Here is a 17,009-nt window from a genome sequence, read left to right as displayed (position 1 = left end):
GTGATGACTACAAGAGAGCATGATAACGCTCTACAAATATTTGAAGAGCGTACACCAAGAAGGGAGGATTTGTTGTTTATCTTGGTACAAAGTTGTTGAACTGGCCATGAATGGTTGATGTGAAGAGAAGGAAACTCAAACTATCAGGAAAACTTCCTGGTTGAAATGTCTGAAATCAAGGGACTTTTTTCTTGAGAAATGATGGCAAATCAGTACTTCAGCTAATTAAAACAAAATGGAATTTGAACCACTGCCTTTCTGAATTAAAAAACTGAAACTATCAAAATTCATACTACCGACTGATAACTACTATTACTGTCAATTTTTCTTTTTTGTTTTGCTTTTGTTGTTAATTTTGTTTGCTTTTATATTATAAGCTATTTAAACTTTTTAAATGTATAGATAAAAAGTAATAAATACCCATGAATTCACCATCTTAAGACATTATACATTTGAAATACTAAGGCAGCTCTGTAGTTCCCCCTAACTTCTTTCCCTTCCTTCCCCACAAAAAATAATTAATATTCTGGATTTGTTTATTATCATTCCTAGTCAAGCCTCTAAACATTTACTTAATATGTAAATATTCTTAAGCAATAAGTACTATTGCTTTAAAAATGGTGCCATAAAGTATGTATCCTTCTAAATTCAATGAGCTTTTTTCACTAAACTTTAGGTTTTTGACATGACTCTAATGTGATTCTTACAGCTGCAGTTCACTCAATTCCAAGTAAGGGTAGCATTCCCTTGTATAAATATATGTAAAATACATTTCCCATTATATCATAATGGACATTTATTTTCCAACATTCTGAGATTATAAACAATTCTCTTATGAACATCTTCCTACGTGCCTTCTTTGCACAGTGTGAAGGTTTCTCTAGGAATGCATTTATAAGGTGTGCACACCTTCAGTATTACTAGTTCTTGTCCCTTCTACTGTTAATGAGAGTTCCTTTTCTCCACATTCTTGAAAACATATTTTTAGACTTTTTAATTGTTATTATTCCAATAATAGTTAAGTAATTACTAATGGTTTTAATTTGCATTTCTCTTTTTGAAGGTTTAGATTGAGCACTTTTTATATGTTTATTCATGGAAATGGTATTCAAAATATTTACTGACCATATGCTATGGAACTTGGTCAGTCAGAATGAGCACCATGAACAACACTATATATTATTCATTCTTTTTCATCCTGTGTTAATTGCCTGTTCATATACTTTGATATATTTATATTGAATTGTCTTTGTATTTTGGAGTTGAATCCTTTACATATCCCAAAACAGTACTGTTCTATGAAAATTTCTGTGATGAGAAAAATGTTCTTCTATATCTGCATGGTCTAATACAATAATCACTAGCTACATACAACTATTGAATGCTTGAAATGTAGCCAATGTGATAGAGAAACTGAATACTTTACATATTTAACAGCCACATGTGCATAGGGGCTACCATACTGCACATCATATTTATAGATAGCAACCCTCTGTCACATGTGATATCTAAATATTGTTTTATTTTACGTATTTGAAACCATATATATGTGTATTTGCTCTCGTGCCCTGTTTTTCTTCCTAAATATTATTTCTCTGTCAGTAAAAAAAGCCTGTTAATAAACAATATACTGCTTCATCCCAAAAAGTTCTGTAAGTTATGTAACCATTTCCTTATTAGACATTTAGGTTGCAAACAGTTTTTCACTGCAGCCAATAACAATTTTGTGCATGATATTTTGTTCACATTTTCTATTATTGCTTTATGTGAGATTCATGCAAAAGCAAAATTAGTGGCAAAAAGTATATAAACACTGTAAAAATGATATGAATTTTGCAACTATTTTTGAGAAACTTGGTTCTGTCTACCCAGCAGCATATGAGAGACCTCATTTCACCATACCTTCACCTGCATCATAATAATTCCTTAATATTTGATAATTTTACCAATTAAAATGTTATTTTTTATTTATTGTAATCCATTTTTCACACATCTATTGGTCTTTTCTTTCTTATGTGTAGGGTCTATGCACATCTTTTACTATTCAGTGTGGTCTTCATATTGTTCTTATAAACTGATAGAATTTCTTCACATGGTAGATATGTGATATCTACCCATTGTCATCTTATCAGAAAATATTTTCCCCAGTATTTCTTTTTTTCTTCAAATTTTGTATGTGGTACTTTTGATACAAAGAAGTTTTTGATTTGTTTTATTTTTTCCTTTGAAATCTCTTAATTCTTTTGCATACTTAGAAAGTCATTCCTCAGAAATGAAGTAGATATGTTTCCTTCTATTTATTCTTGGTATACACAGTAATTTATATGAAATTCATAAAATTATGAGATATAGAAATTCATAAAGTTATGAGACAGAAATCGTCCCCAAATTGTTCATTTTTATAACATTATGTCCTGAAGAATTTAATTTATCTATTTTGTACTCCATCTTCCTCCAGAAAAAGCTTAAGGCAATTCATTGAAAAATATCTTCTTCCTTCCTCATTTGGAATGTCTCCTTGATCATACACTAAATTCCCATATATACTAGGGTATTTTTCAGGTATCTCATCTCTGCTGTAGATTTGTAGTACCTCTAGTTGACTCAACATCATACTGTCATAATACTATAATACGTACCAGACAAATCTTTTACTTTCTATTTTTCTGGATCAAGTCTATAGCTATTTTCATCATTTCAAAAATTAATTACCCAATGACATTTTTATTAGAATATTAAATGTTTAAATTAATATAGGAAGAATTGGCACTTTTATAATAACTAGCATTCCTATCCAGACATGTCACGTCTTTTCCTTTAAAATTTTCTTTTACAGCTGCATTTTTTAAACAGGTAGTATGCATCTTTTACTATGATGGCTCCTAAATATTTTGCATTTCTGCTGCTTCCTACAATTTAAATTTTATAAGGTCCTACTTTATAAACATCCTACAATGCACAGGACACCCCCCACAACAGAATTATCTGGCCCCAAGTATAAATGACACAAAGGCTGAGAAACCCTAACCTACGCTGTTCCATCCGTCTGGACCACTCTTCCTCTCTCTTCCCCTGCTGCTCTCCTCCTCCACATTCCCACTTATTACCAGTTCTCTCCTTTTTAAAAAATTTTTAATCTTTATTGTATCTTTTCCATTACAGTTCTCTCCTTAGATGTCACTTCTTGTAGTAAATGTCATTAACCACCTAAACTAGGTTAACTGCCATGGCACCCTTCATAATTACTTATAATTACTTAAGATACATTTTTCTGCTACACTGTAAAGGGTCAAATCTACTTGCTCACTGTTTTGTTCCCTAGTGCCTGTAAGTCCATGTATCTCTTGATTAATATCTTGACCATGAGTTTTAAAAAATAAAGCTTTACTCAAATTTTTTTAAAAAGCAAATACATCCTTAGCCTCAGTTTCCTTAGCTATAAACTATACATGTTAACACCCATTTTCTATATCTCACAGTTACTAATGTTCCAAGAACCAGAAATGTGCAGGCTTACACTGGAAGTCTAGGGTCCTGAGCAAACTATGAGGGTTGGTCACTCTGACCACAAAATATTTTTCTATTTCAACTTTGTTAAACAAATATTCTATTATCATTTTTTAAAAGTATCTGGAGTAGTCCTGGGCCTTCAGAAAGTCCTTAATTGTGCTAATTTCTATAGTCATCATAGTAATGACATTCTATTATTATGTCAGATATCTTTAGAAAAACAGGCTATATAGCCTAACCAAAATCATTTATTTTAACTTTACTGACAAAATGTATACCTGAATTTGTAGTGCACTCTTCTGAGGATGAAGACTTGAGAAACACTTTCCTTTATTGTGTACAGCAAGGCTTGCCATGCATATGCTGTACCAGCTGATACCCCAGCTCCACCGAAGTCGTTGAAAAAAACCCTGAGAGAAGTTACTTAAATTCCCTGTTGACAAACTTCAGTTCAACTGCAGTATATTTCTAAGTCAATATTTTTGCACTTTCATAATTGTTTATCTAATAAAGAGCTATTACTTCATTGATAAAAAGAGCAATCTAGAGGATTTTATTATGTAGTTAGCCATTAACTGCATTAAAACCAGTAGTGGAAAGAAATTGGTCATTTCAGAGGATTGGGGCTTTATATTATTTCTTAAGATAACACGCTTGCATCATTTCACCAAACTAATGGAGTTACAGTTTACCTCAGTCTCGATTTACCACACAACACATTGTCATGTGCCCTTAGTTCTGTGGCACCTCTTTTTAATGATTAGTTAACTTGAGGATAATGAAGCCCTTATCATGTGCCTAATTAGCCATGCAGTCCCTAATGGCAGTCTCATTTAGATAAAGTCTCTTTGCTGATCTGTGATTTGACTGGGGGCTAGAGAAGAGGAGTTCAGGGGTATAATGTACCCTTTCCACCAGCTCCCACCTCCACCACCCACACCCGTCCTTGTTGTAGAAGATATCAGCAAAGTGACTAATACACACACAGTGGCTAAAACAAACCATAACATTAAAACCAACCATAACATAACATTTGCGCTTCTTGATAACTATTAAAGATTTTGTCTAAACAGGTATATCCCAAATAGCAATTCTTTCCCTGTCCTCAGCTTTAGACATGCTGTTTATATTTAAATGAAAATTTCTTGGATCAGTTATAGTCTTTTTTTTTGCAACCACTTAAATATTGGATATTATGTAAGGATAATTCAAAAATTACCTCTCCTAATTGGAAGTTGTTCAGTAGGTCCATGTAAAGAACCATTAGCTGCCCCAAATATGATTTAGTTCAGTCTGAAGTCCTCAATCATTCTAAGGGTTCCTAATAAATAACATTTATTTCCATATTTGACAACAAAGGTGACTAATACTTACTGTTTAGTTTGTAATATGTATTATAGCACATGTAAAATAGAAGAAATGGAAGTAATTCTTACCTCATTCTTCAGCTTGCTTCCAGAAAACCTTAAAAGTGAGTACATTTTCCATTAGTTAAAAATATATACATATATACACTTATAGCTCTCAAGGAAGTGCAACCTACAAAATAGTAATTTCATACCATGATTAGTGAAATAAATCTGAAGAGATTTATCTGATGTTCAAAGGGATCCAAGCATCTCTCTCAACTTACTAAAAAAATAAATCTATTAAGGAAAAGTAAAATTAAGAAACTTTAGGAAAGTCTGGTAAGGTTTGAAGCAAGCAAAAATACTTGGTAGTACATATTTGTGTCTGTGTTCCAGGCTGCATTTGCACTTCATAATGGGTAGTGGCTAGTGAGCCTCCATCACGTTCTTTATAATATGCGAGTTCACCTCAGTATGACTCAGGTGACTAAATTTATTTTCCCTTCACAGGACACTTTACTTTTAAAAACAATTCATTCTTTGGGAGATAAGAGCAATTCTGGATAAGTCATCAAGGCAATCTCAGTTGTCGATTTAATTATTCAGAGCTCTAGAATTTAAAAATTAACAATGGCATATATTATAGGTTTCACAGAATGTCACTTCACTTGTGAATAACCTCCCCCTGACAGCTAATGGCAGATTAGAGCAATGCGCTCTCTATATTCGTGTTTTCTTTTCACAGAGACTCAGAAAGGTCAGTAGCTTTATCTTACTAAGCTAAACTGGCAGTAAAGGCACCTGTGGTTGGAGATGATTGTATAATTATAAACTTTTCATCTGCGTAAGGTACTGGTCCCCACACAGATATTTAAAACAGGTTGTCTAGTAGGAAAAGAAAAACACATTTATAATTTCTTCCTTTATTTTTACAAAATTCATCCTGAAAACAGATTCAGCCTTAGAGTAAATATTAATTTAAAAATAATTTGGCTTCCCTGGTTTTCATCACTGAAACACCTGTTTCACTTTTAATTTGTCATTAATGATTGAAAATTATATACACTATACAATAGTCTAGACTACATCACTGTTAACGTCCATACAAAGTTGACATTAAGGTCTGGTGCTCAAAATAAAACATTTTATAAGCAAAATCAGTAAGTCCTTCTGTTCAGTAGATATCATGCACACTTAAAGAAATGCAGAGAGCTTGTCTGGAGGAGAGCGGAACCGTACCTCGTCAGGCCCTTTCCAGAGTAGACGGAGTGGTAATACGCACTGCTTTCCTTGATGCCAATCCCGTAGTAATGGTACCTAGGGTGAGGACAGGGGCCAGCTTGGTGTTACTGCAGGGGTCTGAAGGGGGGGATGCTAAAGCATAACTGAAGTAAACCACGGGTAGGAACTGCAGCCTGTTGATCACCTTCCTTTCCTGATTTTTTCCAAATAACATCTTAAATGGGCTAAATCTGTCTTTGAGGGTAACTAATCCTACTTATGTTTTAAATATATTAAACATATATTAAACATATATTACTATATTAAAAATACATTAAATAAATATATTCTGGCTCTTGATAAAGATAGAAGAAACACCTACTGCCAAAACTCCTTTAAACCCCTAAAATGTTAGGTTTCAAGGCAAAAAAAAATGTAATTGTAAGCATTTAACTGTAGGTACTTAACTGTAGGCACTTAAACTTGTAAATGTAGACATTGGCTCTAAGTACACAGAGTGTATCTACTTGCAAGTGGCTCCATTCAATTTGGATTTAGTCAATTAAATAAGAAAATGGCAGGGTTCCTTCATATTGTATCTGTCAGACAGAGAAAATAGCATGACATTACGTGTGAAGAAGACATGGATATCACTCATAGGAATATGTGTGAAGTACGTGACCCTTTAAAAGCCTTTCCTCATGTGGAATGAGAAGCCCAATTCACTGTCATTTTCATTTCAGACTTCTGTGCAACAATGGGAGCAGGGGTGGGAGCAAACTATGTCCTGAATCAATGGAAATATAAATTATAGAATGCATATGAATAATTTGTGATAAATGTGCCTGTGAATCCTGAGCCACAGGTAGGACAGGATCTCATCCAGCCTCATGTTGTAGCATTTTCTCCAAAACTGCAGACTGCTAACACCACGGCACAAAACTACAAAGGTTATACAGTGGGTATTGAGTGAGGGCAGCCAAGCCTGCCAACCTCTGCTTTCACTTCCCCTCTCTCCCCGTGCTGTACCACTGCCTGTTTGGTTACCTACCATTTCCATCTGCATTCATCTAAGATCAGGGGAGGGATAAACTAAGAGAGAATAAAGGGATTCCAATATAAGCATATGTAAAATGTCATTTCTTAGCATCACCATCTGAGTTGAAAATGGACAGAAGGATCTAAGTTCCAAGGCCCCTTTCCTGACCTCAGCAATAAAGAAGATACTTGGTGGAGCAAGCCCCAATTCTAAATGTTTTCAAAGCCCAGGATGAGAGTGCAATGGAGGCCCAATACCATGTATCCAAATATTTAAAATACATAAGTCAAGCCAACAAATTACTAAATACATGTCACTGTCCTCCTATCTTGACTATTTAACTACATAATGTTTTGGTATGTTGTTTGAACTTGGAATTCCAAGACCCCTGGAGTTCTGTGTGGGAACACAGTGGTGGGGAGGGGCCACCCTCAACTCCGTTCTCTTCTCCGCCCTTGCTCCATTGTTCCCTGTGAGGGGCCTCTTGTGAACACCGCAGCCTCCATGTCCAGGATCCACCCACACAGGCACCCTCCACACAGCTGCCTCCTGGCCATTCCTCTGCTCTGTGTATACTAGGAGAGCTGAACACCCTTCTGAGAAAGGATGAGGAAGAGCCCCACATAGGCCAGGATGCAGACCAGAGGCTGATTGAACAGGTAATACTCCAGCCCCAGGGACCTGGAATGTGGGTTAGAAGGGGGAAGTGCTCTTTGGGTGGACACGTTCACTCGGGCTAAGGACTCCTTACCCCCTGCAGAGGGGAACAGCTGGAGGAGGGCCATAGCAGGGCCCTGAAGTGTGAGGCCCAGCAATGGGTGCTCTCCCATTAGGTCCCGAGGGCAGGGCTGTGGTGGAGGGTTGCCTCCAGTGACCCTGGGACATTTGAGATAGACAGGAGTTTCTAAATATGAAAAATTGCATATATTGTAACAAATATTTTCAGAAAGAGCTATTATATCTGAGAAGCAGTATCAGAGAGTGGTCAAGGTAAATGAAGGCATTTTTACTATGCTGGCAGACTAGAAACAAGATTTCAAATCTTCAGTTTTGTAGAAGGACAATCGTAGCCTGTTACCCTGAACAGAAGCAGCTCGCAGCTGCTGGTTTTTACAGAACAGAACATGATCCTCTGGCAGGTGAGGAAGAACAACCTCCAAGGGATATGGGAGCAAAGGAGAAAGGAAGAAAATACGGAACTTACGGAAACCCCAAAATATTGTACTGATGTGTCTCTAATTAGAAATGAAAAGAAGGAAACTTTTCATTAAGACTTTACCAAAAGCAGCTATATTAATAGGAATAGATAAAGGAAATATCCCAAAACCATGGATAACTGAGCACATTGAGATGCTCTTTAGCCAAGTATATTAGAATTAGTTAATGAACCAAGAGTCTGAAATAAATATTAATATTTCCTTTATTAGATTTTAGAACTCAGCCAGCAAAGGAAATGTCTTTATGTTAGAAGAAATAAAGCAATAAATGCTGAGAATAAGGAATTCTATTACAATAAAAATACAGAATATTGTAATTTTATGTTCTTATGCAAAGTGTGCTATTTGTTATAAGATACTATAGTTTAAATAACTACATTTCAGCCACTTGCTTTACAAGTTGATAATCTTTTATCATAACTTTATCTTCTTTCTCGTCTACCTTTTTTCAACATGTGAAATATATTATACCATGGACGAGTGGCTTGTCATGCAGACTGGGATAAAATACATTGCCTTGACAGGTGGCAGACAAAATCATAAGTCAAGGAACGGTCATGAGTTTAACAAACGTTAAAGGCCATGCTGTGTCCTGACCACTGTGTAGTTGTCAATACAGCAATGGCAAAAACAGCATGAAAAATCAGGTCAGGAACATGAACACTCTGACATCCACCTTAGTCCATGGCTTCCTGAGCCAGACTGCCTGCCAGTCACAGGACAGCGACCACACAGGCCAAGCCCAAGGCACAGTTTTGTTCCACTTTTTAAAATCGGCCCTGGCTGGTGTAGCTCAGTGGATTGAGCAAGGGCTGTGAACCAAAGCATCGCAGTTTCGATTCCCATTCAGGTCACATGCCTGAGTTGTAGGCCACGGCCCCCAGCAACCACACATTGATGTCTCTCTCTCTCTCTCTCTCTCTCTCTCTCTCTCTCTCTCTCTCTCTCTCTCTTTCTCCCTTCCCTCTCTAAAAATAAATAAATAAAATCTTTTTTAAAAATTGCCTGATGGTCACTTTTTGTAAAAATTTCAATATCCTTTAGGACCCAATAAATACTGATTAAAAGGGATTTATAATGTTTTTCTTGTATATGATTTTTAAGAAAAAGATCTTTTTCTTACAGAATTCATTTGTTCTGTATTTTAATAGAATGACTTTATTATTTTATCTTTTCCCTTCCAATCATTAGGGCAAAATATTTTTACAATTAGATGTACTTGATGCCTCCACCTACTTTCAGAGTCAAGATTTTATTTCTACCAAAACAAAAATGTCCTTTTCAAGTAATGTACTTTATTCATAGGTCAAATGTAAACGACTCTGTAAGCAGACACACACTGACAGAGGAGGAAGGAATTTGGTCAGCTACATTTCAGTCTACAAATGAAAGGCATGTGTTTTTCTCATTAGCAATACCTCATGATTTAGCTATCTCTGTGCAGTTGAACATGTTCCATTAATGCAATCTTATAAAAGTGCCAGCCGATAGGGGACCAGCAGAAGAGTGAGCTCTCCCTCTCTTTAGACATGTATTCAGTGCTTACTGTGTGCCAGGTGCTGAGGATTCAAAGACAGGGAGAAGTTCTCTGTCCTGGAAGATTGGACAGTCATGTGGAGAGAAAAGCATGCATTAAACTGCAACACCACATGAACACGTGCCAAAAGGGAAGCAGGTATTAGGAGGTAACAGAAATGGATACTTCTTACTGAGCACTTGTTATATGCAAAAAACTTTGTCTCAAATTTCTACAGCAGCCAGCAAGTAAAGCATTTTTTCCATTTAAGGGCAGAGGTTCAAAAAGGTTGTGATTTGCTTTACAAAGATTGTGTGAAAATGTTATGGATTTTGAAGACAAAATTCAAACCCATAACTCCATAAAACAGACACCATGCTATCTCCATACTTGAGATGTAAAAGGTAGATAGATGTATAAGTGGACGGATGGGTGGATGGATGGATGGGTAGGTATAAATATAGAAATATTAGTGTCTCAATTTTACCTATAATTAGAAATTCTTAAGCAAAATATAGTTTGAATATGTTTGTAGCAAATACACACCCCCTCTTCTAGTTTAGCAAGAATCATATTAAGCAATGATAACTAAGAAATCATTAAGAACTATACCACTGGATGTTTCATATTTGAAATTCTATATGTAAACAAGGGGTCCCTATCATAGGAAACCAATAAACATTTGTTGAATAAATCAGCATCATAAAAAAGTTAAAAATAACCATGTGTCATAAAGAAAACTTTATGAATAGAAATCTGTCACTAAAAGGCATGCATATAGTATATACTTAAAATGGCACAATTTTAACTTTGGTAGAGATTAAAGAGTGTACTATCTAAAAGTATGTAAGTAAATCTACTAACCCCTTTAATCCTACAACTAAGAGTGTATAAACTTATGTATTCTATCAGAATTACTCATTCTCCGTAAACAACTTGTGCTTTCCCACCTGGTGCCTTTACTTTGCTGGGCTCTCTCTGCACCGGCAATACTCTCCCTTCCTGGCTCATCCCTACCCACGCCTCGAGGCATAGCATTAATGCCAGAAGCTTTGCCTGGTCTCTACAGTAAAACTAAGTTCTCTGTCCTTTGAATTCTTCTCTTGGCCATTTATCCCATGCAGCTTTATACCCCACACCATTGGTATGTGTATACATGGCTTACCTCACCCACTAAACTGTAAGATTTGAAGAAAGAAAAGTGCACCTTTCCCTTCATTGTGTTCCCCCTTAGACATCACTGTAAAGAAAAATCCTCATTTATTGGATGAGTCCATGTATCCTGCTAAACATTTAGAAACTGATAAAAAGCAAATTCTCTTAAAAACAATCATTTTCAAAAATCTACTCTTAGCACTGTGTCTTTCCAGGTTATCTGTAAAATACTGGAGTGGGACAAATGTTGTATACCTACCAAGGTAGGTAATCAATGCAACATTGGAATCAGTGTATTTAGGTAGAAAGAACATTAGGAATATAAATTTCTGTTTTGCAGTGACCACTGTAATGCTTTAGCACATTTCATATATAGTTTTTTCTAGAGCTGATAATATAATTTTTCTAGTTTAACCTTCCTTTTAGTTTAACTAGACTAGTACATGGCATGATCTGAGTAATGATTTAGTGTCTTTGAAAACAGAGAAGATAACAAATTATTGCTCTCTATCATCCTAACAGCTAAAACACAAACCTCATAAAACTGGGTAGGGTGATTTCATGCAACATATACGTAGACTTTTCATCTCATTTCAAAATTTTATAGTGCTATTTTGTTGTTAATATAGTTCCCTAAAATAAACTTGCTAGTAAATATTTGCCAGAAATATTCTAGCATTACAAGAACATAAGCTGGTGCATGTTAAGTAAAAATGCAAAGTTTTCACTGTGGGACAACTAGTTGTTTTAATTTCTATGTCACTACCTGATGCCCGTCCTGTGGGTTTCTCTCAGTAAACATGGCACAGTTCTTTCTCCCTAAATGGTTTCTATCTATTTGTATCAAAGAAGATAGATAATAAATGATTTAAAAATCCTGGGTATGATTAGCCAGTTTCTCTAAGAAAATGTTTTTATACTGTAAGCAGTCTTTGTGAATTAACAAAATTGTATTTATTAGCATCAACTGTCCACAGCCTTACATTAAATATCAGATATCATTCATATTTTAGGAATAAATAAATACTATTCATTAATTTTTTGTGTCCACATTTTAAAGTTAACACACTATAAAATATATGAGATTTTTAACATGACAAATGCAATTATCACTGCTCTTTTTTACTGCTGAAATAGTTGTATTGTGTCTAATACTTTTCTTCATTTGCTGATCTGTGTATGCCTACACCTACATTTCTTCTTTTCCATTTCAGTCATTATACAGGATTCCTGAAACAGATGTTCCCACTGAGCTAGTAGCCCTGATGTTAGTTTACACTACACAAATGATAACTGATAAGGAAATGATGGGATTAAGCTGTTCAGGGACTTGCAATAACTTAACTATGATAAGAGCAGCTGCCATATCAGTTTTATTAACCCACTAAATCACCACTAATAAATAAGATAATAGCTTTTGTCCATCATGTCTGAAAACCAAGATCCAACAGCTCAAAGTCTACAAGAAATTAAAATGTAACTTCAAATCAAACAGTTTACCATGTGCATGAAATCTACTCAACTGTGTTCTCTCTGCCCCTGAGTTATTCTGAGCATGGGTGGGATACAGGCTCCTTTTGCTCATCATCATATCCCTAGGGCCTACTCATCTTCAAGATACTCAGCAAAGTGCTTATTAAATAAATACAGATTAATAGTGGACGTTTTTGGACACCTTGTACTCTATCTTATTATTCTCTGCATCTCAAAAACTCTTCAGCACCATGCTTTATACATCAATATAAATATGAATGGATTGATCATTCTTGATATAATACATTTATAACATCAAATAAGCAATATTTACTTTTCATTACTCTTTTGTACCTATGGAATGCTATGTTATTGTTATTTATTCAAAATCGAAATTTAAAAACATCACACAGAAAAATAATCAGGTGTATATTTTTGGCATTGGCTGTAAATAAAAAAAAATAAAAAAGCAAAGTCAGTTTTTATCTTGGTGTTGAGAATGGGAAGAATCCACCATTGGGAATATTGGTTTTCTTGGCTGGAAGGGTAATAATGGTTAAGGGTGAAGGGAGGGATGGGGAGTTGAGGCTTTCTGACCTGGAGTGTTAATCTTTAGAGACCTTTTTCCATAACCTTTGGCAACAATGGCTTCTCATGAGGAACATCTGACTTGCCACTGGAAACAAATTAGTCAATTTTTAAATGTTTCTGATTTTTGACAATGGGCCCTACCTAGCAATTCTGCCCATTTGTTTTTGTGGTTGTTTTCAATGTAGCTGTCTTTACAAAATATTTTCTCCCTTCCTTTGGGTTGAATACACTCTTGTCTCTGGCCATTTTGGACTGACCATTTTAATATCCACTTATGTCAGAACTTAGAGAAACAGAACTTGAAAATAGACACAGAATTCATTACTATTTTTTTAGAATCTACTAACCATCTCTTTGTCACCATAAATCAGTGCTTTACACCGTGTAGAATTTCACACACTAACCGGTGAAATCTGGAAAGCAACATTGTTTAATGAACATTAACAGCACCTAAGGATGGTTTTAAAAATAGTGGTTCATCTTGTGCCCACAATACAGAAAAATCTTTTGAATTTTATGTCAATTATGATCTAATATAAATTCTGTCTGAGAGAGCCAAATGAAATTATTGGACATACTCTAGCATATTCCATAAGAATTTGGTAAAATTTGAGAACTTATATTTTAAAAGGCCATCATTAATATACTTTATTATGTAATCCACAAAAGTTAAAATAAATTAATACCCAACTTACTTTTATTTTTGAAATAGTTTAATAAAAATTCATCAATAATACATTTAGGGTATTGTACTAAACACTATGACAATAAAATAAGTTTTATGAAATTACTTGTAAAATTGAGAGAAATTCTAAATTCCTATTTTTTCCAAAACATGCTTACTTCTTCATTTATATTTCTGGTTAATCATTTGTTCATATGTCTACAAACATAAAAATACTTTTAATAAAATGTAAATTTTTAGAATATTAAACATCCACTAAAAATGAGTGTGAACATAATATACCAACATATAGAAATGTTTAGGACAAAAATTAGCAAAATTATGTTTTTACTACAAATTTGCTTTAATATAAAATATAAGTATATTGCAATAAGTATAAAATAATTTAAAATTTCTTATGATTGAGGCTTGAGAAAATGTTGTTAGCTCTTTGAAAAAGAATCTATTAATAAATTTTTAAAACCTAGATCAGAAAAAAACAATAAAAGTCATATCTTAAAAGTTTAATTAAACAATTCTTGTGTTGATATGACTGATATCAGAAAGAAGTAGGCTTTACTAGTTGACAAAGCACAAACTTTAGAGCCAAATAAACATTTATTTAGATGCCAATATTGTTATTTTATAGTATCTGTGTGGGCTTGGGCAAGTCAATAATCTTTAAACTGCAGTTTTCTCATTTGTAAAACACAGGAATTCCAATTTCATCATTATAAGGATTATGGGGAATGTGTGTAGTTCTCAATAAATAATAACTTTAACTGCACTGCTGATACTTCGATGCACTGCGATTAATTTCATTTTATTAAAAATAGTAAAGTTAGCCCTGGCTGGCATAGCTCAGTGGATTGAGCGAGGGCTGTGAACCAAAGTGTCACAGGTTCGATTCCCAATCAGGGTACATTCCTGGGTTGCAGGCCATGACCCCCAGCAACGGCACATTAGTGTTTCTCTCTCTCTCTTTATCTCCCTCCCTTCCGTCTCTAAAAATAAATAAATAAAATCTTTAAAAAATAGTAAAGTTGAAACCATATTCATTTCTCCATTCATTCCTATACTTTATTTCTTTTAATATTCACAACATAACTATGAGATAGATGATTTACTGATGGAAAGCTGAACAATTTATCTAGAGTCACACACAGCTTTGTATGGAAGTAGGGAATTAAAGCTAGATTTGTCCAACTTTAAACTTTTTGCTCCTAACTACTAGGCAAGGCAGCCTTTTTACATATACTATCTCTCAGGATAAAAATCTAAGGGCATGTCTTGGGAATGTATAAAAACAGGAGAACTACCTGACTAAGAATAATTACATCAAAACATTACTAATTACAAAGTACACAAACTTTACATTTTCCCATATCTCCAAACATCCAAGTTTACATATGGAAAATCTCTTATCCTAATGATATCTAAATACGAAACATATAATAGGCAAATTATAAAAAGCAAAATGGCATATCAGGAAGGTAGAAGAAAATTCAAATTGTCATTGCTTTGCTCTTGGGCATGTCTACTCTTAGATACCAAACAAGTTGCCTGAAGTCATCACATGTTGTTACATAAACCTAAATGTTGGAGCCTCACTGTGTCACAAAGCACGGGGTTAATGATTCATCCCTAATCTTAAAGTCTCCTTCTAGGATTAATTGACTTTCTCTGCAACTGCCTGCCTGCTCTCTTGTAGATCCTATGAAGAGGATTTCTCAGCACTGCCTTGCCTCTTCTTCTGTTATCTCTCTACTTAAATACTGACTGATCTTTCCTCCACACACAATTCAGTGGAAATCAAATTCAGTAAAAATTTGCCAGATAAATTGACTCAACTTTAGAAAAAAGCTGACTTGATTAGAAGGAAAAATCCAGCATTATCTTTCAATTTGGCATTTTGTTTCTCCTTCTGAGGTCACAATACTGTTAATATCAGTTGGAATCAATTAGATAAATACTAATTGATGATCTATAATGTATCAGACAACAGATAAAATATGAATGAAAATGAGACAAAGTCTCTATCCTCAAAACACTATATGTTGAGTGGAAGAAATAAATTAATTTCACATTAAGATAGGTACCAACAGAGTGCTAGGAGAGTACAAAGAAAGCATCTAAAATAAATCAAGGGGCTAAGAAAAGATTCTGAAGAAGAGATGGTTCATGGGATATTTTTTAAATATATGATATTTCAGCATACCCAGAGGGAAAATATCATGTTCGATGGGGAAAGACAGCATAAACAAAGGAGTGACAGTTGAAGGTGGAGCAATGGGTAATAGGACAATAATTTGGGGAGAGCATAGGTTTCGTGCTGAGAAATAAGGAAGTAGATTGTAAGATAGAAAAATGAGTTGGGACTAAGTCATAATAGACCTTGAATGTCAAGGTGAGAAAAATTTGTCTTTCACAGTAGAAATTATGAGCTGGTGAAAGTTTCTGAGCATGAGGGAGGCATGACTGAATCTGAATTTTAGGTCAATTTGGAAAAAAGTGTATTGAATGGACTGGAAAGACTGAGTCAAGGCCGGGTTATGAAAGTAAGAATGAAGACAGACAGGTTGGACAGAAGTCCAAAGAGAAGGACCTCCTTTTTGGCCAGCGACTAAGACTGAGCTAGGCAACAGCCTCCACTAGTCACCTGTGGATACTGACCACTTGAACTGACACTAGTCTGACTTGAGCTGTGTGCTGCAAATGTAAAATACACTTTGAATCTCAAAAATTTAGCAGAAGAGAGCATAAAAGATCTCATTAATAATGTTTATTTTAATTACATGGTAATTAAATGCTCTGGATATGTTGGATTAAATGAAACATGAAAATCAATTTTATCTGTTCTTTTTGTACTATTTTAATGTGGCTACTAGAATGTTTTCAACTATGTGGCTGCATTTTATTTCATTGCACAGTGCTGAACCAGATCTTAGGGCAGAAGGAGACACTGAACAAACTGAAAAATGAGGCAGGGAAGGGAAGAAGACCTGGCAGGGCTGTGATGGGGAAGCCATCGAGGAAGTTTTATCTATGTGTTTATTTGAAGAGGACATTTCCAGCAGGTTCAAATGCTAGACAAGGTGCCAAGGAAGATGAGTAATAGTAAAAATGAGTCACTGAGTTTTTGTCAATGGATAGCAAAGAAATTACTAGAACGGAGGCATGTGATTCACACTAGAGGAAGGGAGCAGATAGCTGCCCTTTCAAGAAATAGCAAAAAAAAATATAACAGTAATTAGAAAGAGTAGTGTAGAGGTGT

General features: G+C 34.8%; 1 protein-coding gene across 1 annotated transcript in view; it reads right to left on the bottom strand.

Annotated features, from left to right (window-relative positions):
• Positions 1-17,009, bottom strand: part of RFX6 (regulatory factor X6) — a 53,066-nt gene that overhangs the window by 30,223 nt on the left and 5,834 nt on the right. Inside the window, exons 5-6 of the mRNA XM_045843855.1 lie at positions 6,099-6,176; positions 4,947-4,974 (exon numbers count right to left, since the gene is read on the bottom strand). Coding sequence (XP_045699811.1) covers positions 4,947-4,974; positions 6,099-6,176 — 106 coding nt within the window. The remainder of the gene's footprint in view (positions 1-4,946; positions 4,975-6,098; positions 6,177-17,009) is intronic.

The sequence above is a fragment of the Phyllostomus hastatus genome, unplaced genomic scaffold, assembly GCF_019186645.2.
Source record: "Phyllostomus hastatus isolate PE091 unplaced genomic scaffold, TTU_PhHast_1.1 phas_contig_40, whole genome shotgun sequence".
NCBI lineage: Eukaryota > Metazoa > Chordata > Mammalia > Chiroptera > Phyllostomidae > Phyllostomus > Phyllostomus hastatus.
The sequence above is the reverse complement of the archived record's forward strand: the minus strand, read 5'-3'. Positions and strand labels throughout refer to the sequence as shown.